General features: G+C 43.7%; 1 protein-coding gene across 1 annotated transcript; it reads right to left on the bottom strand.

The window, feature by feature from the left end:
- On the bottom strand, nucleotides 1–27,584 carry si:dkey-199f5.8 (beta-1,4-galactosyltransferase 3). Its single transcript, XM_029738321.1, has 7 exons — nucleotides 27,272–27,584; nucleotides 8,109–9,404; nucleotides 6,725–6,960; nucleotides 4,444–4,631; nucleotides 4,097–4,219; nucleotides 3,812–3,916; nucleotides 1–3,573 (listed from the first exon to the last, which is right to left on the bottom strand). The coding sequence occupies exons 2-7, from the start codon at nucleotides 8,392–8,394 to the stop codon at nucleotides 3,327–3,329; spliced, it is 1,185 nt and encodes a 394-aa protein (XP_029594181.1). The 5' UTR covers nucleotides 8,395–9,404; nucleotides 27,272–27,584; the 3' UTR covers nucleotides 1–3,326.
- Between the last annotated feature and the right edge of the window lie 42 nt (nucleotides 27,585–27,626).

Raw genomic sequence — 27,626 nt, forward strand, 5'->3', positions numbered from 1 at the left:
TTTGACTAATCTTTTTGTTTATTAATCGTTGTATAAGGCCACTCTGGACTGTGCAGACTTCATTGAGAGAGGAGGAATTAAATCACATTGTCCTTGTTACATTTTCAATGCCCTGCGGTGAACTCCATCTTCTGGTGCAGGCACCCTGGACAGCATATCCACATCATAATGGAGTGAAAGTCAAGTTATACATCAACCGAAGCAAACTGAAAAGTACAAATAGACATATCATGATGTAATAAACCACTGCATGAAGTGTTAAAAAAGGTACATGGTGCATGTAGCATACGTCTTACGAATCACTACACAAGCATACACTGTAGCATGCTTCAGGAGACTCAAATGTGAAGTCACGCTGTAGTGGTCTGTGTGTGGTTCTCTGTACATTCCACTCATCTAATACAGGGTCTCTGTGTCATGCATAATCAGGCTTCATATGGAGTAGAAAAGGTAAAGACAGACTACATAGTGAAGCAGGTCATCCAGGAGATTCCTAGATCAGATAGTAGCGCACACACAAAAACACACAAACCTCAGCATACCTGGAGTCAGTGGAATCCCATCTATTCCCATGTCACCATGCAACCGCCAGCACAACTATCAGGCGTCCAATGCTTTCTCTCTAAGCCATCTTTGGTTTCAGCCAAGTGGCCCGAGTCCTCTATGTGATGCACACACACAGAGGTTCAATTCCCAGTAGGGATCTAGATTAAACAATCATATTGGTCAGGGGGGTCCAGACAGTGTGCAAAGAGGAAAGTCAGAGGACAAGCCATGCAGTGAGGAGGACATTGCACTGGGGAATTCTAGGGGTGACAGATTTTAGCACAAAATGAAAGAATGGCTAGTGGGGAAATGCTGTAAATGCTAACCCAGTTTACCTATATCAATCTTTAAAAATCAGTGCTTCAGCAGAATAAGTACAACCAATGAGTGTACTACACAGTCAACGGGCACCAGTTTTCACATCACTTACCAGTGCCTGATTCTGTTTATAGACCTAATTAGTTATAGTGGTTTCTGGTCACCCATGGACAAAGTTCCTGGTTTTCAGCTCTCCTGGTTTTCAAACCGTTCAGCCAATTTAGAGTATGGAGACAGATCCCAAGTCTCTGACTATGGAGAGCCCACTAGGACTTGAATCCCTCCGTTTTAAGCTACGTTGACAATCATAGGAAACCAACATAAAAGCTCCATAAGGTAATAAACAATAACATAAAAAAAAAACAAATGGCAAAGACAAACCACCAATCTGATGTGAATATAGCCAGCCCACCTGAAGGCAGTGCATTGATCATTTCTATTCGACACAAGGCAAAATGCAACCCCACATCAATGCAATCTAGAGATTGAAGGAGATAACTGGAGAAAAGACACATTCTGATTGTAGTGATGAAACCCAAACATACCAAAAAGCTGTGCCAGAACTGTGAACCTACTGTGAGAAAATCCTTCAATAAATCAGCCTGATATTCAGGGCCTGTATTGTGCAGGTGCCTCATACTAGGTGTTCTGATCTAGGATCATGGTTGCCTTTAAGGTCATAATGAATTTGATATGGACACAGAGAACCTGATCCTAGATCTGCACTCCTACTCAGACGCTTTATGAAGATGGGCCCAGGGGGTGACTGCCATGCTAACTGCAAACAGCACTTACCCCTGTCAATATTCAGGATAGCAGCTTCACTTCGTATAATATTAAACTGTAAAATCAGTTACATATGGGTCGTTCCGAAATTAGTGCCTGTTACAAATATTAAAAGCCTGTTATATTAAATGAAGTGCCCATTAATACTGACCACATGGAACATTTTATAAATCTGATTTAATGTGAATAAAGACTTTTTAAACTGCCAAAATTCCGCATTTTGACATTTCCCTCTAAGCATCCTGTGACTTCTAGGAAGATTTTAACCCACTTAATTTGAAAGCCCTAGTTATTTTGTTGCTTTGATAAAGTAATTTCTGAAGACTTCATTGTTTCATGTGATTAGTGATTCATTTTAAAGTAAAAAACAAAAAAAACAAAACTGAACTCTCGTTTTAATATGGTGAAATTCCTTTTTAAATATTTCTCTGGTCAAATCATAACGTACAAGCAGGTGAGCTGGTTCTACTCTTTTTGGCAATTTTCTTTTTTTTTTTGTTGTGGGAAACAGAGCAGGTTGAACATAACAAGTCTACCCTGTTACCCATAAATAGACAGGCTAGAAATGTTTGAACAATTTAATTTGCATTAAATTGCCCCTCCCTGTTGCACACAAGCTTCCATTCCCTCTGTCACGGGGGGATTTATGGCTGATTTAACCCTGTTACGGTCAACCCTGTTACTTTATTTGGCACTTACTATGGTAATTTCTTTAATTTTTAACCTCAAGATGGGAAAACATGCTTTGAACATGTGCTCTTTATGGCAGAATGTTAAAATTGGGTGAAATGAAGGCACCTAATTGGCAGAAAGACCCATATGCTATTGCAATATCAGTAGCATAAAATGGTTTGTCATGCATTTATTCTATCCCCTAATCTTGCTATCTATCACTAGAAACCGGTTCCATTCATAACTCTCGACCTGAAGTTCTACTAAAAGGACAAATAGAACAAGACAGGTTGCTAAGGCAACAGGGGTTTTCGGCAGCGATATAAACTCATAGAGTCCGTCTTTTTTCCTCTCTTCTATCATAAGTACCTTTCATAGAGTCAAAGTCAGTGGAGTGGTGAGATATAGCTGGAGAATCAGAACTAGGGTGGAGAATGCTACAGTAATTCATCCAGACAGACAAAGCCTCGGCCCACAGATTCTATCTAGGCAGTGGAGAGCATTGGTCTTCAGTTCAGAGTCTCTGCTATACTATTGATAACGTTTTAGTTGAGAATGCTGATCAGATCAGAGGAAGGAACAGAAGGAAAAGGCATGCGTGTGTATAATGGCCTCTAGTCCAATAGGGGGAGCCACCCACCTCTCCCCACTGTATTTTTTTATTTTATTTAACTACGCAAGTCAGTTAAGAACTAATTCTTATTCACAATGACAGCCTAGGAACAGTGGGTTAACAGCCTTGCTCAGGGGCAGAACAACAGATTTTTACCTTGTTAGCTCGGGGATTCGATCTAGCAACCTTTCGGTTACTGGCCCAACACTAGGCTACCTGCCGCCTGTAGGCATTGATATGAGGTTCAGTTGAAGGGTGAAGGCAAAGAAAGGAGCGCTTTAAGGGCCCAGGGCCCCTCTGTCACATCCCTGCTCCCAGGCATAAGTTAGGAGGGGAGAGTTGGCGGCAGGAGGGTGGTGGATGGGAGTGGAGTGGGTAAAGGTGGTCCAAGTCAGTGGTTCTGTTGTTTCTGTCGGAGCTTGGCTAGAGGTTTGGCGGGGGCTTCGACCGGCGGCTTTGCTGGGACTTTGGCAGGGATCTTGGGGGACGGGGCCGTGGCATGCAGGCCTGCCTCTGTGCCGATGTGCACAGTGATGTTGGTGTAGAGGGGGAAGTAGTCACGTGACAGCACCTCATACTCCACTGTGTTCATGCCGTCCAGCTTCCACGTCTGACGCGTCTTGGCCAGCATGTTGAACCTACGGGGAGGCAGGGAGAGGGGAGTTTAGTGATGGACTGTGGGTTTATTCAACAGACCTAGGTCTTATTCGACAGAGGGCAACATTCAGAGGTAGCAGATGGAAATGTACAGATAGGCAGCACATTCTATTTAAAAGAATCTGAACATGTCACCCTACTGAATGGACCCCAGCCATGCACAAACACATGCATGCAATGCACACACAAACACACGTGCGTGTCAGTCCTGTACCATACCTCCTGGGGTTCACGTCGTTTCCCTTGTCCAGCTTGTGTTTGATCATCTTGTATCGGCCCACCTTCACCGATGGACGAGAGATGAACATCCCTCCTAGGGATACTCTGAGAATGGGAGAGAGGGAAGGAAAGGAATTTTAATTGAGTTATTATCAATTAGAAATAGGATTATTCAGTATCTTTAAATTGTATCATTTTGTTAGACAGAACAAACCACATTGGGTCCATAGCTCAATGAATTGGCTCAATGCTCCACCCCCAAAACTCTCAAGGACCCCCTCTCACCTGACTCCAATGTCATCGTCCTCTCCTCCCCAGCCCCAGTAGTTGTTGGGGAAGCCGTTCATCTTCAGGTAGTGCAGTGGAGACAGCGCTGACACCCCTCCGAAATACATCTTGTATGGCAGCCTAGGAGAATGACAGCGGATTCAAATAAAAATGAAGGATCAGATAAGGAACAAGTGAAATCAGAAATGAGTGAAGCCACACATAATGAAAGAACTAGAGTATTCACAATTAAAAAGGAATACATTGTGTTGAATAAACTTGTGAAAATCCAAAAAGAGGAACTAATAAACCACGAGGGGAAAAAGAAGCCAAACTAAAATAAAAAAAAAAGAGAATAGACTGACTTGTATCCAAACTTGTCCATGGCGATGGCGGTGTGCTTGGGGTTGGTGTCGCACATGTAGGTGTTGCGGTCGTCCTCAGGGATGAGGTCCACATCATGGAAGAACAGGCAGTCCCAGTCCTCCTCCCGCATGGCCTCTCGGAACCCAACGTTCATCAGCTTGGCCCGGTTAAACGTGTAATTACCAGCCTAAAGAGGGACAACAGACATTTTTAGAGACCCTTACGCCAGCAACAACTGAAAAATATTCAATCTTGACATGGTTTCTATACAAATAACAATAGGTTATTCAATATGAACGTTCAGTATTTCCCCTAGGATTTATTTTAGCAGCGGTGGCAAGGGTAGCGGAGTGCATTGCTGCAAGTGGTAGCGCAATGACATGCTAGCTGTTCCCATAGACTTCCAGTCATTGAGCTTATGACTATCCATTTAAAAGCACGTCTCAGCAGAACTATTGGTAGATAAAGATATACATGGCAAAAAGTATGTGGACACCTGCTTGTCAAACATCATTCCAAAATCATGGGCATTAATATGGAGTTGGTCATCCCTTTGCTGCTATAACAGCCTCCACTCTTCTGGGAAGGCTTTCCTCTAGATGTTGGAACACTGCTGTGGGGACTTCCTTCCATTCAGCCACAAGAGCATTAGTTAGGTCGGGCACTGATGTTGGGCGATTAAGGCCTGGCTCGCAGTCGACATTCCAATTCATCCCAAAGGTGTTCGATGGGTTTGAGGTCAGGGCTCTGTGCAGGCCAGTCAAGTTCTTCCACACTGATCTCAACAAACCATCTCTGTATGGACCTCTTTTTGTGCACAGGGGCATTGTCATGCTGAAACAGGATAGGGCCTTCCCCAAACTGTTGCTACAAAGTTAAGATTTCCCTTCACTGGAACTAAGGGGCCTAGCCCAAACCATGAAAAACAACATCCCCAGACCATTATTCCTCTTCCACCAAACTTTACAGTTGGCACTATGCATTAGGGCAGGTAGCATTCTCCTGGCATCCGCCAAACCCAGATTCGTCCGTCGGACTGCCAGATGGTGAAGAGTGATTCATCACTCCAGAGAATGCGTTTCCACTGCTCTAGAGTCCAATGTCGTGGCGAGCTTAACACCATTCCAGCCGACACTTGGCATTGCACACGGTGATCTTACGCTTGTGTGCAGCTGCTCGGCCATGGAAACCCATTTCATGAAGCTCCCGACGAACAGTTCTTGTGCTGACGTTGCTTCCAGAGGCAGTGTGGAACTCGTTAGTGAGTGTTGCAACCAAGGACAGACAATTTTTACGCGCCACGTGCTTCAGCACAGATGCTTGAACTGCTACTAGCCTGCTGCAGATGCTTCAACTGCTACTAGCCTGCATTATCTTGTTTGAGCCGAGTGCAATCTGGCACCGGTTATGCAAAAGAACTGCACACATGTAGAGTCAGGAATAAATGCTTTAGACATGATGCTGTAACATCTTTCTAATGATAAATGCCTTAGCATCTCAAAATGAACCTGGCTCTAACTTGGTAGAGGTTGGCTTGGCATTCATATGTTGCAGGTAAACAACAAGCAGGCAGTGCCAACTTGACTAACAGTGTGAGTGTAAAACAAAGTGCTTGTTTATTGTTTAAGCAAAGGGATTGCTACAAGTTGTTAAGAAGATTAAGCCTTCAGGTGAACATTTTTCAACCACAAGGCTGTGTGTGTTTCCATGGTTAGGACACCAGAGGGTGGTTTTGATCTAGGCTGAATGTATACTTGGCCTCACCACTACAGTTAGAAGGTAGTCCAATTGAATAATGTTTTTTGGTCAATTGTAGGAAGTGTAAAGAACATCTTCATACGGATAGGCTGTGTTACAGATTGCACAATCAATTGATAACATTAATGTTGTCTTTGAAAACAGCAATCAGCAGTTTAAACAATAAAGTGTTTTTCACAAACCCATTTCGGTAAAAGGCTGAAGGATGGGGCTGGTGAAATGTGTAACCACTCCAATTCATAGAGCTATGGATGCAAGGACTGACCATTCATGACAGTTTTAACCATGTTTTGAGGCTAGACAGTGTCTGTTTACAAACATTGGAGTAAAACAAGCTTATATTTTGGGTTCTCATGGAGTGTGAGAGTTGAACTAAGCTCATGAGGTATTTATAAGTTGTATTGTTCAAGAATCAAGTGGGTACATCTTCATTTACACATCCAAAAATGTATGTAGCAACTGAAGATTGCCCCTTTAAAAATGAACCTTCTGAAAGTGTGTGGCTGCACATATGCATTTCACCTGGTGGATGACGTAGATACCGTAGTTGAGCTGCTGTCGCTGTAGGAATGGGTGAAGGTAGTAGAGGAGGAACTTCAGGTGGTGCTCCCGGTTTCTGTGGGGAATTATTATGGCGGTGCGGTGCCGCGCCTCACAGTCAGGCGGCCTGTAGCGCCCCCCACGGACCACCAAAGGATTCTTCCGCGCCACTTGGGCTAGTGTCAACCCGGAAGGGAAGTAGACGTGGATCGGTCCACCTGAAAAGAGAAACGGGGTGAGAAGATGTCCGATGTCATAACAGCATTTTATTGCTAGACCTATATCATAACACAAATTAATTCAAAATCAGTAGGTTGTCCATGCTAGCATGCTCGTTCTAACAGGGTTTTTTGGATTTGAGATCAAAACTTTTACATGAGACAGTACAGAATGCAGTGTGCCCCCTTTTATCCATGCTGTTCTGTCGTCTCATATAAAAACCATTGTATCTCCAATCCAAAATGCTGCAATAGAGAGAAAAGTTTTAGCTTCATTGTCCAAATAAATACATAGGGGAGCGTAGCCTATGTGCTTTGAAGTTTGTCACTTCAAAGTCAGTAACAACTGCAAACATATACTTGTGGAACATAAAAGGGCACAGCAAAACAGTGTAGGAGCCTTTGCTGTAGGCAAATCTCTTGGTTTCAGTGCATATATCCACATTTCAATGAAAAACAAAGTAGGAAGTTGGACACAAGGTAAACTGACCATTTGAATACAAGTATATTCAGTCCCTCTAGTGAAAGCGTACAAACTCACCTGTTGGATCAGCCGCCACCAAGTCTCGGCTCAGTTTGAATGATCTCAAAGTCAAAACACATCCTTCCTTCTCTTACTAGGAGCCATCATTGAACTTTGATCCAATCCTGACTGTATAGGTGAAGCCAAGGTTCCACCATATCATGTCTACTCAAAATTCTGGTAACTTTCCCAGAAATCCTAGTTGAAGGACTCCCGGAATCACAACAGAATAAGCAGGAAATACAGAATTCTCCAACCAGGATTTGGCAAGCCCGCTACCCATCCAACCTGGTCAGATCAGTAGCCAACTAACTAGCAAGGACAGTTGCATGTGTGGAATTATTCGGAAATTCCCTTCTACAACAAACCAACAGAGGCTTTCTGACTGCCCACAGTTCACATTACTTGATTAGTGTGCCAGAGAACGTATCTGAGCCACTTTATTTTTACGAGAAAGTATTGTTCTGGCGTACATTATAAAAAACATTCCCTCTTCAGTTTCATTCTGAAGAGGGAATGAAGTAAGAGATACGGGGGGAGGGCTGGATAACTGAAGACAGCAGCTGGTGAACTCAGAGAAATAAGATGGGGCTGCCAGTTCTAGGACTTCTGTGTGTGAACTCACCTATCAGGGGAGACGTCTTGGGGCAGTAGGGCATGTCCTCGCCCCGGCCGTGGGCCTTGGCCAGTAGGGACAAGTTGGCGTAGACGTCACCGCCTGTGTGATTGCTTGCGTGGGGCGAGCTGGCACCGGACGTCCCCGACGCAGTGGTGTCCAGCTTGCGGAAAATCCTGATGAAGTACGACACTCGCTTGTGGTAACCCTCGCGGGACAGCAGCGCCATGACAACCAGCTGGACACCCAGGAACATGAACAGGTAGCGCCATTTTGACTGTAGCCACGTCGCCATGTCACCACAAGGACCTTGGAGAGCGGTTTGGTGATATGTTTGGCTTCGTTAGTCCTAGCAACCTACACTAGAGGAACGCTGTGGTTAGGTGAAATACGGGGTGGGATTGTCAAGTCGGTACGGAGGTGTATGTTTTTACTGTAAACAAGTGTGCACTGTCAGTACTGTGCAACTGTATGATATGACAAGTGCAACAGGCAATGGGTATGGAGGTGTGTGAATGAAAAGTGCAAAATCCTTGAAATGTTTCTTTTAGATATTCTTTTCAGATATTGGAGTGTAATTTGAAGTTAGATCAAGTTTATAGTAAAAGCAGTGAGAAACCAATAAAGGCACTTTGGTTTAGCTGATCACTGGAGAAGCAAAAAAAATGAGGCAAAAGAAATATCCTGAAAAAAATGAATGTTTTTATTTCAACCTCTTGTCCCACCACAAGTTGAGATGTGTCGATCTCCAAAGTCTGCTGGTGGCCCTCTGGTTCATCGATGGCGTGTGGTGGCGATGCCAGCCCAACATCATGCTACTAGAATTCCATCAGTGTCCCAACCACCACCACTGCTCGTTTGTTTCCAGTAAAACGGCTGACTGGGTGCGGTCTTGTGTTCTCTAGCCGCTACTCTCATGGAAGCCCTTTAAACAAAGCCACCAACAAAGGGAGGATAGGGGCCTATACAGCTGCCTATCTTTTACAGAGGATTATGGTTTCGTTTGGCTTGACAAGGCTGGCTGCCTAGAGAGGTAGAAGAGGGAGTGGACCAAAACCAGTACAGTGGGAGGAGTGGTCAGGGACTGGCTGGGTCTGTGTGTGTGTGTGAGTGTGTATATATGTGTGAGTGTTAGGGGAAGGGTGTGGGGACGGGGCAGACAAGGAGAGAAAGGGGGAGGTCCGATGGCGACTGCAGCTATTGTCCCATTCTGACTGACACACTGGGCTGAAAGACGCTTCCAAGGGGAAGGGGTCCACCGGGCCTGTCGGACAGGGGCTCGGACCAAATCCCGAGAATGGTGCTCTGAAAGACAATGAGAGGGGTAGGTGGTTAAGAAGTTGTTACGATTTAAATCCTATAAACAATCCATTGCTGCTGCTAGCCTCTTTCCCAATTAGACTAACTTTACCACAAATGATGCACAGCCGGAACAAACAGTTTGTTTGTTTTCAGCTAAACAGAGCCAGGAGGAGTCAGGCATAACTGGGGCTCCAATACGGACGCCTTCGCAGACAGACCACTGACAGCAACCGAGGAGCAGAAAGAAACAAGCTCATAGAAGCTGAAGCGAATCAAGATAAAAACCAGTGGTCGTTCAAGCGCTAGGTACTACTACTACTACTACTAACAACAACTACCCCCTCAGACAGACCATAGAACAATCGTGGGTAGTTCAACGGTCCTGCTGCTTGTGCTCACGTAATCCTCCGTCCTTGCGATGGCTGTTGGAGAATACCCAACACGTCGGCACTCATGGATCAATTAGTGCTCATTAAAGACGCCAGCCTCAGACTAACTCTAATCCTAATCCCACATGGAGAGCCCGGGGATTGGCAGAATGGTAGAGAGACACAGAGTTGCAGAAAACAGGATGAGAGTCAACGGGTGTCCACGTGTATAATAATGATATATGTAGCAGGGTTTCTGATAGCCGGCTTTTGACGTAAAAAAAATAAAATAAAGAATCGAAACACTGATAAATGAACTTTGCATGCTTTTTAGCCAATTCATTGATAATAATACATTTGACCAGTCATGCTTATTGGTCTATGGGTTAATTTTCATAACTTCGTGGAATTAAATTGTATCATACGCACAACATACAGATACAGCCTTTTAGTGGAAAATCTGTTAAGTAGCACTTTTATAAGTCCAATCATTGCACAAAAATTCTTAATGCAACTTGTTAGAAATAGTTTTAACATGCACATACATGGTCAAAAGTTTTAGAACACCTACTCATTCAAGGGTTTTTATTTGTCATATTTTCTACATTGTAGAATAATAGTGAAGACATCAAAACTATGAAATAGGACATATAGAATCATGTAGTAACCAAAAATATATTTGGAGGTTCATCAAATAGCCACCCTTTGCCTTGATGACAGCTTTATACACTCTGGCCATTCTCTCAACCAGCTTGATGAGGTAGTCACCTGGAATGCATTTCAGTCAACAGGTGTGCCTTAATTTGTGGTATTTATTTCCTTAATGCATTTGAGCCAATCAGTTGTTGTGACTAGGTAGGGGGGTATACAGAAGATGGCCCTATTTGGTAAAAGACCAAGTCCATATCATGGCAACAGCTCAAATAAGCAATGAGCTCCTCTGAAGGTCTCCACCAATCAGGCCTTTATGGTAGAGTGGCCAGACAGAAGCCACTCCTCAGTAAAAAGGCACATGACAGCCCGCTTGGAGTTTGCCAAAAGGCACCTAAAAGGACTCGCAGACCATGATAAGCAAGATTCTCTGGTCTGATGAAACCAAGATTGAACTCTTTGGCCTGAATGCCAAGCGTCACGTCTGGAGGTCACCTGGCACCATCCCTACGGTGAAGCATGGTGGTGGCAGCATCATGCTGTGGGGATGTTTTCAGCAGCAGGGACTGGGAGACTAGTCAGCATTGAGGGAAAGATGAACAGAGCCAAGTACAGAGAGATCCTTGATGAAAGACTGGGGCGAAGGTTCACCTTCCAACGACCCTAAGCACACAGCCAAGACAACGCAGGAGTGGCTTCGGGACAGGTCTCTGAACGTCCGGCCAGAGCCCGGACTTGAACCCGATCAAACATCTCTGGAGAAACCTGAAATAATTTAGCTGTACAGTGATGCTCCCCATCCAACCTGACAGAGCTTGAGGGGATCTGCAGAGAAGAATGGGAGAAACTCCCCCAATCCATTGCATCAGATTCATTGCTTTTTAACACGTTTCCATGTGGCCTAGGCCTACTGGTTGTATGAATTTAGGATCCATCATCCCACAACTGTCCCAGAGTCTGTTTGGGCTATTTCTTTCGACAAGCTGACCAATAAAATAGCTAAACTTTTCTACAATGGTGGATGGTAGATTGATATAGGCTCAAAGGCAGCGCATCTATAAGTCTAGGGGAAGCTAAGCTTTCCTTAAATAAATACATGTAATTGCCAAAATTATGTAGCCTTTCCAAAAATAAAATAATTCAAAATAGGCTACTAAAGTATGATTTGGCCAGAGGATCATTAGTTGAACCGAGCCTTAAAAAACAAGTTGTAGGTCGTTTTAAAAATCGCATTGCCTACAGTCGGAAGGAAAGGCAGCCCGCCCAATTTTGGCAGTGCGTGCTGCAAATACCAAATAGATCATTTCAGATCAAATGTTTCATCATATGCGCCAAATACAACAGCTGTAGACTTCATCTTGAAATGATTACTTACGTGCCCTTAACCAACAATGCGGAGTTTCAAAAAAGTATGAAAAATGTGCTAAATAAACTAAAAGGAAAAATATGCTTGTTGAGTTGCGACAGTCAGTGAAAAGTAGGGGCCCAGCCAGGGATATCGCAATATTTCAAAATACAAATTGTGGGAAAATAGTGTGCAAAGCAAATGGCTAATGCTGTAAAGACAATGAAAAGACTAAGCTGTCTTTTAGTTGAGCGAACAACAGTAGACACATAGCCTAATCTTATTGGAACCAGCGGAGAGCATCAGCCATATCCCTGGAGAGTGTGCACCATGCATATTCACTCTCATTGTTGGGTCACTGCCACTTACAAGTTTTTGGTAAATTTCCTCCTCCAGTTTAGATGGATGTCATATTTTATTTATGTCTCCCCTTCTCATAGGCCTATATGGACAACGTAGTTGATATTGACTGTTAGTGTCAGTAGAGTAGAGCATACCGGACCTAATAAATAAATAAATAAATAAATGAATAAATAAATATATATATAAAAAAAAAATCCCCCGGACCCCGTCTTTCAAAGAATTCGTAAAAATCCAAATAGCTTCACAGATCTTCATTGTAAAGGGTTTAAACACCGTTTCCCATGCTTGTTCAATTAACCATAAACAATTGATGAACATGCACCTGTGGAACAGTCATTAAGACACTAACAGACGGTAGGTAATTAAGGTCACAGTTATGAAAACTTAGGACACTAAAGAGGCCTTTCTACTGACTCTGAAAAACACCAAAAGAAAGATGCCCAGGGTCCCTGCTCATCCGCATGAACGTGCCTTTGGCATGCTGCAAGGAAGCATGAGAACTGCAGATGTGGCCAAGGCAAAAAATTGCAATGTCCGTATTGTGAGACACCTAAGACAGAGCTACAGGGAGACAGGACGGACAGCCGATCGTCCTCGCAGTGGCAGACCACGTGTAACACCTGCACAGGATCGGTACATCCGAACATCACACCTGCGGGACAGGTAAAGGATGGCAACAACTGCCCGAGTTACACCAGGAATGCACAATCCCTCCATCAGTGCTCAGACTGTCCGCAATAGGCTGTGAGGCTGGACTGAGGACTTGTAGGCCTGTTGTAAGGCAGGTCCTCACCAGACATCACCGGCAACGTCGTCGCCTATGGGCACAAATCCACCATCGCTGGACCAGATAGGACTGGCAAAAAGTGCTCTTCGCTGACGAGTAACAGTTTTGTCTCACCAAGGGTGATGGTTCAGATTCGCGTTTATTGTCGAAGGAATGAGCATTACACCGAGGCCTGTACTCTGGTGGAGGGTGCGTCATGGTTTGGGGCGGTGTGTCACAGCATCATCGGACTGAGCTTATATCTTATTTTCTGTTAAGAGTAATATTATTACCATATTCTAAATGTGATTCTGAGCACAGTGGGTGGACGCCCTAATCAGGTTACGCACCCAATGCATATGGGTTTGGTACATTTCTCTAATGTCTGGTAAATTAAAGTGCTGCTGGTCAAAATGTCCAGCGCCACATTTTCATAACGGAAACCCTGATATGGGAGTGTGTGTGATCTGCAACTATGAGAACATCAGTTTCAACAGAAATCTCCCTTACCCCGCCTTTTCAGTTTCCATAGTCCTTAATCCCCAGTCAAGCCACCTCACACTCAGAGGAAACAAGTTTATTAAAACACAGAGAGAGAGAGAGAGAGAAATGGAAAGACAAGAGGGTGAGAGCACAAAAGAAGTCTGCAAAATGATGATACTGGACAGGAAGGAGAGCGCTAGAAAGAGGGAGTGAGAAGTTGAAGAGTTCTTTTTTTTAAAACTGGAAATATGAGCAGATGGAAGGTTGAACTTCTCAGGTCAGTCCTCTCCAATGAGTGGCCAGCAGCATCATATAGAAAGCAACCATATAGGTGTAGAGGCTAAATCCTTAGAACAAACACGATACCATTCCTTTACTATGGTTTAAATGCATACTATACCACCGTATGTCCAATGTCTACTGCAGTTTCACAAGTGTTTACATTAATAAATTGGCTGATCAACAGGGTCTGTATAGTATCATTCCAGCCCGGTTAAGGCTCTCGGGGGCTGTACCGACTTGGACATGGGAAATAAGGTTGCTGCCTGGGTTATAGTGTAGAAGAACAACTTGGCAGCTGGCACCTCCATTGACAAAGCCAGGGCCTTGACTTCTTAGCATGCATATAAAAAGAGCCAGTGACTTGATTTAGATGCCCCTGTTCCTCAGGCTATGTGATGTTATGTGAGGGAATCTGAGAATGACAAGAGGGAGAGAGGAAGCAGAGAGTAGGCCCAATGCAAGTGGCTAGTTTCGTTTTTCCCCCTCGTCTCACCAGCATTCAATCTAGGCTACATTCCCTCTCGAGTCTCGACATTTGAAAGTCAAAGAGGTAGAACTAGCATGACTAGCTCATGCAGGCCCGAGTCAGCCAAAACAAACATCTTCCCTCCGGTGTTCTTCCACCTCCTCACATCGCCCCTCTTCAGACTGTACAGCAGCACACGCTTTAGACTGAGTGATGGCAGCTATGAAAGATTACAGGCCAGATATGGGACAATCATTTTCTGCCTGGAGCCATCAACATTACATGTATACTGCATGTACACATGCATACTCGCACACACTGGAATGGATGCGAGAATACTAGTCAGCGAGGGGGCTGAGGGAAGAGAGACAAATGGGGAGGTGGGAAAGGGGGGCAAAGGGAGAGCGAGAAGTATATAGAAATCTCTGTTAGCGTGCTGGTTAGTCAGGATCCCACGCATGCGTGGCCCATAGCCAGGCAGGCCACCAGTCAGTCGGCCAGGCACAGGGGACCCACTGAGAGACAGGCAGTCCCGGGGAGGGGAGCAGTCAGCCAGCCAGCCCAAAAGTCTGCTGGAAAATATAGAACGACAGCACCCCCCCAGCAGAAAACAAAGACAGGCAGAGCATTAGGAGAAGAAGAGAGTGGAGGAAAGTGGAAATATGTAGCCAAGTACTTAAAAACATCTGGTGTGCATCTGTCCCAAAGGAGAGCTGCACAGCAGCAGCGGGGGTGTAGGAGTGGGAGGATGGGGTAGAAACAGTTGATAGGCCTTGCGTTAGAGTCTGCCGCCTGTGAATCAAAGCCTTAACCCGCCGGAGCAGAGCGGGATGCCAGACACGAAGAGAAGGGTGAGGGACTGGAGCGATGCCATTTTCGACTGATTAGGGGAATGCGTACTATATCCATCCATCGATCCATTCATACATCAGCTGTGGAAGACTGCTCTCCAACTTTAACCTTGTGTTCTCCGTAGTCTGCAAATCTGCTTCAACACAGCTTTGGAACTTGGGCGGAAAAGGCCATCAAATCCTTGCACTCTATTCAGAACCATTCAGTTCTAGACACTGAAGATAGGCTCCACTGAGAGTCATGCAGACTTCTGCTACATTTCACCTCAGATTGTCAAAATAACCTTACCAACATATCACCTGCCGCCAGTGTTCCATTACCAAGCAATTTGCCACAAATACTATACCTGTCAAGCCTGTCTGATGAAGTGACTGGTCATATCGTATTCCAAGATGGCATAGCAGTCAGACGTCCTTTGTCCTCGTCTTGTCGTGTGTGTGTGTGTGTGTGTATAATATAGATATATATACACATTTCCTTCGCATATCTTTATATATTTTTTCTCTAAAAACTCAACTTCAAAACACTCTCCTGCAACCCACCTCACCAATTGTTTAAAAAAAAAGTATTATTCAGCTCAAATCTGAAATCCACAACAGAAGCTAGCCAGAAGTTAGCCAGTTCACTAGCTAACGTTAGTATTCCGCTAACCACGGTTGGCGGTCATCAGCTATCCTTTAGCTCGAAAAGCTATCGCCAGTTTTTGAACAACGCGACTCAGACCAGAGCATACCGCACCTATTTTTCTCTCCATATCCCCGGATTTCTATCGCAAGCTCTGGACATTTATACATGGATCTTGCAACTAGCTACCTGCTATCCGAGTGACTATTGGCTAACGTCGGTCCTGGAGCAAACATCAATTATTCAGGAGCTAGCCAGCTGAAGAGTTCCATCAGCCACTCCTGGGCTACAATCACCTATCCGGACCCGTTTTACTGCTGATGCAGAGCCCCACCGGGCCTTCACGACTGGACTACCGACGTTATCTGCCCGAGGGAGTTATCCAACTGGCCCCTCCGTCGCAACGTAACCTAAACGCCCACCTGCGGCCCGCTAATCGTTAGCAGCCGATAAGACAGCTATCTGAATAGGTCTATCGGACAGTTTTCTTGGGGCACTATAACCATTTTGCCAATTGGATTGGTCCCCTCTACCACACGGAACCCCACTAATCTACCGACGGAAACGCACGAGGTGGCTAAAAACAGACCATATTCTGCCAGCTTGCTACCCATGGCCCGGCTAGCTGTCTGAATCGGCGTGACCCCAACCAACCTCACTACTTACTTATGATTCACTCGGCTAAGCATTACGCTCCTTAATGTCAATATGCCTTGTCCATTGTTGTTCTGGTTTGTGTTTATTGGCTTATTTCACTGTAGAGCCTCTAGCCCTGCTCAGTATACCTTATCCAACCTTTCAGTTCCATCACCCACACATGCGATGACATCACCTGGTTTCAATGTTTCTAGAGACAATATCTCTCTCTCTCTCATCATCACTCAATGCCTAGGTTTACCTCCACTGTATTCACATCCTACCATACCTTTGTACTAGAGATCGACCGATTTTGATTTTAACGCCGATACCGATTATTGGAGGACCAAAAAAGCCGATACAGATTAATCGGCCAATTTTTTTATTGATTTGTAATAATGACAATTACAACAATACTGAATGAACACTTATTTTAACTTAATATAATACATAAATACTATCAATTTAGCCTCAAATAAATAATGAAAAATGTTCAATTTGGTTTAAATAATGCAAAAACAAAGTGTTGGAGAAGAAAGTAAAAGTGCAATATGTGCCATGTAAAAAAGCTAACGTTTAAGTTCCTTGCTCAGAACATATGAAAGCTGGTGGTTCCTTTTAACATGAGTCTTCAATATTCCCAGGTAAGAAGTTTTAGGTTGTAGTTATTATAGGACTATTTCTCTCTATACGATTTGTAATTCATATACCTTTGATTATTGGATGTTCTTATATGCACTTTAGTATTGCCAGTGTAACAATATAGCTTCCGTCCCTCTCCTCGCTCCTACCTGGGCTCGAACCAGGAACACATTGACAACAGCCACCCTCGAAGCAGCGTTACCCATGTAGAGCAAGGGGAACAACCACTCCCAAGTCTCAGAGCGAGTGACGTTTAAAACGCTATTAGCATACACCCCGCTAACTAGCTAGCCATTTCACATCGGTTACACCAGCCTAATCTCGGGGGTTGAAGTCATAAACAACGCAATGCTTGAAGAATTGCGAAGAGCTGCTGGCAAATGCACGAAGGTGCTGTTTTGAATGAATGCTTATGAGCCTGCTGCTGCCTGCCATCGCTCAGACTGCTCTATCAAATCATAGACTTAATTATAACATAACACAGAAATACGAGCCTTTGGTCATTAATATGGTCGAAACCGGAAACGATCATTTCGAAAACGAAACGTTTATTTCAGTGAAATACGGAACCGTTCCGTATTTTATCTAACGGGTGGCATCCCTAAGTCTAAATAGGCAAGTCAGATTAAAAACACATTCTTATTTTCAATGACGGCCTAGGAATGGGGGTTAACTGCCTTGTTCAGGGGCAGAACAACAGATTTTTACCTTGGCTCTTCGGGGATTCGTTTTTGCAACCTTCCGGTTACTAGTCCAACGCTCTAACCACCTGCCTTACATTGCACTCCACGAGGAGCCTGCGTGGCAGGCTGACTACCTGTTACGCGAGGGCAGCAAGAAGTCAAGGTAAGTTGCTAGCTAGCATTAAACGTATAAAAAAAAAAAACTATCAATCTTAACATAATCACTAGTTAAACTAGTAATATCATCAACCTGCGTTGCATATAATCGATGCGGTGCCTGTTAATTTCTCATCGAATCACAGCCTACTTCGACAAACGGGTGATGATTTAAGAAGCGCATTTGCAAAAAAAGCACTGTCGTTGCACCAATGTACCTAACCATAAACATCAATGCCTTTCTTTAAAATCAATACACAAGTATATATTTTTAAACCTGCATATTTAGTTAATATTGCCTGCTAACATGAATTTCTTATAACTAGGGAAGTGACGTTGTGTCACTTCTCTTGCGTTCCGTGCAAGCAGTCAGGGTATATACAGCAGTTTGGGCCGCCTGGCTCATTGCGAACTGTGTGAAGTCCATTTATTCCTAACAAAGGCCGTAATTAATTTGCCAGAATTGTACATAATTATGACATAACATTGAAGGTTGTGCAATGTAACAGGAATATTTAAATAAAGGTGTTAAAAAAAAAGTTTTATTTCAAAAATCGGCAAATCGGTGTCCAAAAATACTGATTGTTATAAAAACTTGAAATCGGCCCTAATTAAATCGGCCATTCCGATTAATCGATCGACCTCTAGTCTGTACATTATACCTTGAAGCTATTTTATCGCCCCCAGAAACCTGCTCCGTTTACTCTCTGTTCCGGACGTCCTAGACAACAAATTCTCATAGCTTTTAGTCGTACCCTTATCCTACTCCTCCGTTCCTCTGGCGATGTAGAGGTGAATCCAGGCCCTGCAGTGCCTAGCTCCACTCCTATTCCCCAGGCGCTCTCTTTTGATGACTTCTGTAACCATAATAGCTTTGGTTTAATGCATGTTAACATTAGAAGCCTCCTCCCTAAGTTTGTTTTATTCACTGCTTTAGCACACTCTGCCAACCCGGATGTTCTAGCCATGTCTGAATCCTGGCTTAGGAAGACCACCAAAAACTCTGAAATCTCCATCCCTAGCTAAAACATTTTCAGACAAGATAGAACAGCCAAAGGGGGCGGAGTTGCAATCTACTCCAGAGATAGCATGCAGAGTTCTGTCATACTATCCAGGTCTGTACCCAAACAATTTGAACTTCTACTTTTAAAAATCCACCTCTCTAAAAACAAGTCTCTCACCATTGCCGCCTGCTATAGACCACCCTCTGCCCCCAGCTGTGCTCTGGACACCATATGTGAACTGATTGCCCCCCCATCTATCTTCAGAGCTCGTGCTGCTAGGTGACCTAAACTGGGACATGCTTAACACCCCAGCCATCCTACAATCTAAGCTTGATGCCCTCAATCTCACCCAAATTATCAATGAACCTACCAGGTACCACCCCAAAGCAGTAAACACAGGCACCCTCAGATATCATCCTAACCAACTTGCCCTCTAAATACACCTCTGCTGTTTTCAACCAAGATCTCAGCGATCATTGCCTGCATCCGTAATGGGTCAGCGGTCAAACGACCTCCACTCATCACTGTCAAACGCTCCCTGAAACACTTCAGCGAACTTTCTAATCGACCTGGCCCGGGTATCCTGGAAGGATATTGACCTCATCCCGTCAGTAGAGGATGCCTGGTTATTTTTTTTTAAATGCCTTCCTCACCATCTTAAATAAGCATGCCCTATTCAAGAAATGTAGAACCAGGAACAGACATAGCCCTTGGTTCTCTCCAGACCTGACTGCACTTAACCAACACAAAAACATCCTGTGGCATTCTGAATAAGCATTGAACAGCCCCCGTGATATGCAACTTTTCAGGGAAGTTAGAAACCAATATACACAGGCAGTTAGAAAGGCCAAGGCTAGCTTCTTCAAGCAGAAATTTGCTTCCTGCAACAAACTCAAAAAAGTTCTGGGACACTGTAAAGTCCATGGAGAATAAGAGCACCTCCTCCCAGCTGCCCACTGCACTGAGGATAGGAAACTGTCACCACTGATAAAGCCACTATAATAGAGAATTTCAATAAGCATTTTTCTACGGCTGGCCATGCTTTCCACCTGGCTACCCCTACCCGGTCAACAGCACTGCACCCCCCACAGAAACTCGCCCAAGCCTTCCCCATTTCTCCTTCTCCCAAATCCAGTCAGCTGATGTTCTGAAAGAGCTGCAAAATCTGGACCCCTACAAATCAGCCGGGCTAGACAATCTGGACCCTTTCTTTCTAAAATGATCTGCCGAAATTGTTGCAATCCCTATTACTAGCCTGTTCTACCTCTCATGTCATCTGAGATTCCCAAAGATTGGAAAGCAGCTGCGGTCATCCCCCTCTTCAAAGGGGGGGACACACTCTTGACCCAAACTGCTACAGACCTATATCTATCCTACCCTGCCTTTAAGGTCTTCGAAAGCCAAGTCAACAAACAGATTACCGACCATTTCGAATCCCACCACACCTTCTCCGCTATGCAATCTGGTTTCAGAGCTGGTCATGGGTGCACCTCAGCCACGCTCAAGGTCCTAAACGATATCTTAACCGCCATCGATAAGAAACAATACTGTGCAGCCGTATTCATTGACTTGGCCAGGCTTTCGACTCTTTCAATCACCACATCCTCATCGGCAGACTCAATAGTCTTGGTTTCTCAAATGATTGCCTCGCCTGGTTCACCAACTACTTCTCTGATAGAGTTCAGTGTATTAAATCGGAGGGCCTGTTGTCCGGACCTCTGGCGGTCTCTATTGAGCCGACTCTCTTCTCTGTATACATCAATGATGTCGCTCTTGCTGCTGGTGAGTCTCTGATCCACCTCTACGCAGACGACACCATTCTGTATACTTCTGGCCCTTCTTTGGACACTGTTAACAACCCTCCAGACGAGCTTCAATGCCATACAACTCTCCTTCCGTGGCCTCCAACTGCTTGTACTGACCCGCCCGTCCAGCATCACTACTCTGGACGGTTCTGGCTTAGACTATGTGGACAATTACAAATACCTAGGTGTCTGGTTAGACTGTAAACTCTCCTTCCAGACTCACATCAAACATCTCCAATCCAAAGTTAAATCTAGAATTGGCCTCCTATTTTGCAACAAAGCATCCTTCACTCATGCTGCCAAACATACCCTCGTAAAACTGAACATCCTACCGATCCTCGACTTCGGCGATGTCATTTACAAAATAGCCTCCAATACCCTACTCAATAAATTGGATGCAGTCTATCACAGTGCCATCCGTTTTGTCACCAAGGCCCTATATACTACCCACCACTGTGACCTGTACGCTCTCGTTGGCTGCCCCTCGCTTCATACTCGTCGCCAAACCCACTGGCTCCAGGTCACCTACAAGACCATGCTAGGTAAAGTCCCCCCTTATCTCAGCTCACTGGTCACCATAGCAGCACCCCCCTGTAGCACGCGCTCCAGCAGGTATCTCTCACTGGTCACCCCCAAAGCCAATTCCTTCTTCGGCCGCGTCTCCTTCCAGTTCCCTGCTGCCAATGACTGGAACGAATTACAAAAATCTCTGAAACTGGAAACACTTATCTCCCTCACTAGCTTTAAGCACCAGCTGTCAGAGCAGCTCACAGATCACATCTATACATTTTGCCCAAACAACTACCTCTTCCCCTAATGTATTTATTTAGCTCCTTTGCACCCCATTATTTCTACTTTACACTTTCTTCCACTGCAAATCTACCATGCCAGTGTTTTACTTGCATGTACTTCTCCACCATGGCCTTTTCACCTTTACCTCCCTTATCTCACAATGTATATAGACTTCTTTTTCTACTGTATTATTGACTGCATGTTTGTTTTACTCCATGTGTAACTCTGTTGTTGTTGTATGTGTCATACTGCTTTGCTTTATCTTGGCCAGGAAGCAATTGTAAATGAGAACTTGTTCTCAACTTGCCTACCTGGTTAAATAAAGGTGAAATAAATAAATATATCCACTGCATTAGCTAAAGTGTCACTAGCTCATTCTTTATCTATTGCCATGAGTCTACAAGACATCTCCATGGGTTACCTCTTGCTCAACAAACCTGTTATCACCCTGTGGGTGCGTATAGGAGGAAAGATACGGTATGAACAAAGCTAACAGAAAGCTAACAGAAACCATGTGAGGGGAAAGAGTAGAAACAGATGTCCCCCCTTAGGTCACTACCACTCTCAGGTGTAAGGTGACAACAAGCTACCCGTATTCAATTACTAAACTGATCAACTGAAATCCTTGAGGACGGTTTTTGACTCCTGAGGATGTGATATAGGCTAGCCTAGGACATGAGAAAACTTAGGCTCCTTCCCAGAGTCTGTGGTATCAACATTGGCTCAAGACTCTTTTCCTGAGACCAGCTTAGTTTGCACTGCCCTGAGCATCAATATGCACCAGACAATGTGCTTCGTAACAACAGCATTATCTTTACTTGACTGCCAAGATGAGGAAAAACTGTTTATACTTGGATAACCACTTCATTTATACAAGGCCAACCCTACATTTAATTTTTTTAATAAAAATAGCCAAAGTTACAGTAGCTAGCTCTTCCAACCAAACAGGTCCAGGCAATTAAAACATTAGTAGACACAGTGTGAAAAAAAGTGTCAGCATATTAATGAGGGCTAGAGCCCTTGTCATAGCAACCCATGGCAACACACTGGCCATTCATTGTCAGTGCAGCTGGTACATGTCTCTTTAGCTGCTCCCTCAGGTCTGAGTCCACTGGGACAGGCTCACTGCTGAAGAGAAAAAAAAAGAAAATAAATCTCTATAGCTTCTTCTGGTTCTCCTTTACCTTTTGCTGCTGCTTGGGTAGTTACTAGTTTCCATAGTGCAGAGTTAATTTGTGGCTCGAGCACACCACACACACACACACACACACACACACACACCCCTCTGGGACGGCCCTCATTGCAACCGTGATGACAAGGTGCACGGCTCAGTAGCTAAGCAATGACAACCATAGGGACCAATCAGAAAAACTGAGGATAACCACGTAAACATATAACAAAAAGGACACTAAGAGTCACACAGACACATGAACGGCGAATGTGTTGCCTTTCCACTGCTACTATCATTCCAGAGTACTGGGCAGAAAACAAATAGATGACAGCCTGGGACAGATTCAACATCATTGTTAGATTGTGTTGGGGCAAAATGTAACGTCTTGCGCTAGTTGGACAAAGGGAGCAGGGTCAGCAATGGATCCGACAAATAGGAAGGCTAACACTAATGAAACAGCCACAAGTATCAACAAGGACTGACATAACAGGTTGCCTTATCACCTGGGGCAAGTGAACTGAGCAGCCGTGCAAGTTGAGCCTGCTCTGTGGTTGTTCTTTTGGGCAGGTAACAGTTTATACTGAAAACCATACAACATAAAAATGTGTGGATCTTTCATTGTTCACATAAAAGACAGAATATTTCATTTCTGCATGCAAGTGATCATATGACAGGCAACCAATAGCCTACTCCTTACTTGGCTAATGGGCAAGTACACTTCAGACCTTAAAGGGATACATCAGGATTTTGTCAGCCAAGCCCTTTATCTACTTCCCCAGAGTCCCATTAACTTGTGGATACCATTTCTATGGCTCTGTGTTCTGTTGGAAAGTTGCTAACTAGCATTAGCACAATTGCTAAGAAGCGTTAGCGCAATGACTGGAAGTCTATGGTAACTGCTAGCATACCAGTAGATACCATAGACTTTGTCATTGCGCTAACGCTAGTTAGCATTAGCTCACAAAACTACCTCCAACTTCCTTCATACTGGATGCAGACATAAAAATGGTATCCATGAGTTCATCTGACTCTGGGGAAGTAGATGAAGGGCTTTGTTGCCAAAATACTGAAGTCTCCCTTTAAATTCTTTAAAAAAAATTAAGTGTCCAATACCTGTTGAAATTAAATTAATGATCACACAGCACTGCTTGCGTAAACAGTTTGCTAACGGTTGTAAGCATGTTGTTAAAATCCTGTTTTTGCATGTTTAGCATCAAACTGAAGGCATCAAAGCCCAAATAGGTGAAGCATGTCATTGCGGTATTTCCACAAACGGATAGACACCTCCAAGTATCACATTGCATGCATGTCTGTACAGACCAGAGCTCAGTACATTTTTTTACATTCTGGAACATTAAATTGATAAATGGTGCTGTACTGAATGACCACTTGAAAAACAGGGAGGGGGTTGGGTTGTGGGTTCGGGAACGCTGTCAGCATGGCCACCGCCCTTTAAATACATCACTCATTGCTTCAAGCCACACCCTCCAAAATGGGAGCAAACGTACCTCAATGTCTGTTCAAGAACGTTTTGGTGAAACGTGTCGTTCAGTACAAAACAGGTACACAACGTAGCAAACGTTCAAGCGAACTGAACGCACCAGAACAGGCTTTCACAAACACGGTCTTGGTGTCCCCGTTTTGGGTTTTGCCCTAGCACTACACAGCTGATTCAAATAGTCAATGAGTTGGTTATTTGAAATCAGCTGTGTAATGCTAGGGCAGGGGGGCAGGACCAAGTTTGGAAACCCTGTGATAGAAAATAGGATCTAGCTGTTCAGCAGACGTCTGCGTTGGTAAGGTCAGGCTCTTATCCCATGAACACCGTGATCTAACGTTAGAGCCAGTATGCACTCAGTCAACCTGCCAGCTCTTGTGACGAGGTCTTTGTGGCTATTTTTCTCACTCTGGTAACTATTTAAAAACAGAGAGGAGAGTAGGGAGGAAGGTTTGCCCAGCTCAAATGACGCTGCCCAAAGCAAATGGATTACAGAACAGGTGGTACACCTTCAAAAGATGGCAAACAGCCATGGCTGGGCAAATATAGAACACAAAAAAGACTTGATTACACAAACCACTGTTCTTTAAGTTACATTCACTCCCTACTAATCCTGTTTGCAGAGGGGCTGCTAGGTGGATCTATAACTGTACACAGGACAATCCTAAACCTTGAGTATACAAGGCTTCCATCATAGCTGGTTGATTTTGTAAATACGGGAACTTTTGGATGTTAAATGTTTTTGAAATGAAACCGCTTAACTGCTTTTTATCTCTGAATATTTTCTTCACTGTCTGGAAACAAGATCTAATAGTGGCTGAGACCATACCATTTAAAGAATAAACATTTTTATTGGTTTCCGCAAATACCTGAGGGTTAATGTCATTACCAGCACGCCATAAAATGTGCTATTTTAGTTGAAAAGAAAATTACAGAAATTGTGCCTAAGGTTTTTTTTATATAACATTTCAAAATAAAATGAGTTGTTTTTACTATTTAGAAGTTGATTACATGTATTTATCATTGTCATGTCTAAATGGTCAGGGCTCTGAAGGCCAGTCAAGTTCATCCACACCGATCTCGACAAACCCTTGCTGTATGGCCCTCGCTTTGTGCACGGGGGCATTGTCATGCTGAAACAGGAAAGGGCCTTCTCCAAACTGTTGCCACAAAGTTGGAAGCACAAAATTGTCTAGAATGTCATTGTATGCTGGAGCGTTAAAATTTCCCTTCACTGGAACTAAGGGGTCTATCCCGAACCATGAAAAACAGCCCAAGACCATTATTCCTCCTCCACCAAACTTTCCAGTTGGCAGTGTGCATGGGGCAGGTATCGTTCCTGGCATCCGCCAAACCCAGATTCGTCTGTCGGAATGCCAGATGGCGAAGCACGATTCATCACTCCAGAGAACGCGTTTCCACTGCTCCAGTGTCCAATGGCGGCGAGCTTTACACCACTCCAGCCGACGCTTGGCATTGCGCATGGTGATCTTATGATTGTGCGGGGCTGCTCGGCCACGGAAACCCATTTCATCAAGCTCCCGACAAACAGTTATTGTGCTGACGTTGCTTCCAGAGGCAGTGTGGAACCCGGTAATGAGTGTTGCAACTGAGTACAGACAATGTTTACCAGCTTCGGCGGTCCCATTCTGTGAAATTGTGTGGCCTACCACTTTGTGTTGTTGCTCCTAGACCTTTCCACTTCACAATAACAGCACTTACAGTTGACCGGTGCTGCTATAGCAGGGCATAAATATGATGAACTGAATTGTTGGTAATGGTTGCATCCTATAACTGTGCCACATTGAAAGTCGCTGAGCTCTTCAGTAAGGGCCATTCTACTGTCAATGTTTGTCCATGGAGATTGCATGGCTGTGTGCTCGATTTTATACACCTTTCAGCAACGGGTGAAATAGCAGAATCCACTATTTTTATACTTTCGTGTATATCCTTGTCCTCTCCTTGGTTGATTTAGGGGGTCTCTCATAAAATAAATAATTAGTCAGTAATAACCATATTAAGTCACATAAATAGACATCAAAATCCCTTAATCATCCTAACATAATACAAAATGTAATGGTCTTATTTCGCAAATGCTTCCAATTTCAACTTAAATCACGATCATACGCAATTTTTTTTTTCAGGTCTTAAGGTTAGTAAAAATTTATTAACTAATACCTTGTCATTACCACCACATTCTTTCCTTAACATCACAGTTCATTATGTGGTGGTAATGACATTTTTACAGTATTTAGTCAAATAGCAGGGATTCTAGCATGCTAACTCCAGTTGAACAGCTAGCATACAATGTATTCTAAATACATAAATATAATGGCCTACATAATTTGCTTAAATTATAGCCTACTTGGTAATGACATTCAATAAAAATATATTTACCTTTATTTTTATATAATTTCCCGGCATCAAAATGTGAATTTCCCTCCATGTGCTCCGCTGTCACTATTCATATACATAGTAACCAAGCACACACACTTTTGAAAAAACGTTCATATAATTTGCTTGTCGCGGTGGTAATGACAAAATACTCAGAGAAGAATATTGTGTGTGTAAAAAGAAAAAGAGGTAGCAAATGGCTTATGCACATATGTATATAGATGCAAGTTGACTCTTAAAATCCAGACATGTTTTAGTCTTTACTTAAAGGGTGTTTAATAAAATAAAACATTTTCTTTCAACTTTGACCCTAACGTATTTGCTAAATCTGTCATTGTAAATAAGAATTTGTTCTTAACTGACTTGCCTGGTTAAATAAAGGTTAAATAAATAAAATCACCCAGCTATTCCCTTGGAATAAGAATTCCTTGCGTGGTCACGGACATGAACAGATGCAACCATAGCATGTAGCCTACAGACAGAAACACACACACCCACTATGGTGTCCAGTAAACTAATCCGTTTTTACATTAGACCATTCAAGTCTTACTTTAGATTTTGTACGAGTCATGATGATGTAACCAAAGATTCCACCATTTCTGGCGTAGCTAACTTACCTGGACTCGAGCCTTGCCTAAAAAACTATTGTTAAAGCGGCCACAAATACTTAACATTTTAGATAGCTACGCACCAACTAGCAACTGTGACGGAGAAACAAGCTGTAAAATACGGCAAACTAACGCTGACTCCATTTCATTCTACTTTGCTAGCTTGCTAACGACTAGCTAACTTATTTCATACACTGGCATGATTTGTTAACGTAACGTTAGCTGGCTATCTAGTTAGCATTATTAGCTAGATACACATAAATAAACTGTGGCCAGCTTACCAACTAAACGCACGAAATGGTGTTTACCAATCCAATCCTCTTGTTCGTGGATAGCGCAATGGTTCCTTTACTAATTTATTCCAGGCAACTGCATTGTTAAACATCCCTTTCACAATTCGAGTTGTTCCAGGGTTGCGTTTCGAAGTTGAAATGCAGGTTCTTCAGCCACACTTCACATGTAGAACTAGTACAGGAAGTGATGTACACAGCTGTCTGCTGTTGCTTGTAGTAATGAATAGTACGGTCGGCAGAGACTTTAAGAGTTAGTTTAACGCACGTCCACCCTCTTCGTGCTGTATGCATGTCCTGAATTTCAGCACAACTTGCTAGTTTTATTTCACAAGAATTCAATGAA

Source organism: Salmo trutta, chromosome 3 (assembly GCF_901001165.1).
Source record: "Salmo trutta chromosome 3, fSalTru1.1, whole genome shotgun sequence".
Lineage (NCBI taxonomy): Eukaryota > Metazoa > Chordata > Actinopteri > Salmoniformes > Salmonidae > Salmo > Salmo trutta.

Bases quoted from the DNA above. Each gene is read 5' to 3' on its own strand.
- si:dkey-199f5.8 (XM_029738321.1), bottom strand. From the start codon at position 8,394: ATGGCGACGTGGCTACAGTCAAAATGGCGCTACCTGTTCATGTTCCTG. The intron at 3,917-4,096 runs GTGAGAGGGGGT...TCCCATTCTCAG, and splicing joins GACGATGACATTGGAGTCAG to AGTATCCCTAGGAGGGATGT. The intron at 3,574-3,811 runs GTATGGTACAGG...GCCTCCCCGTAG, and splicing joins AACGACGTGAACCCCAGGAG to GTTCAACATGCTGGCCAAGA.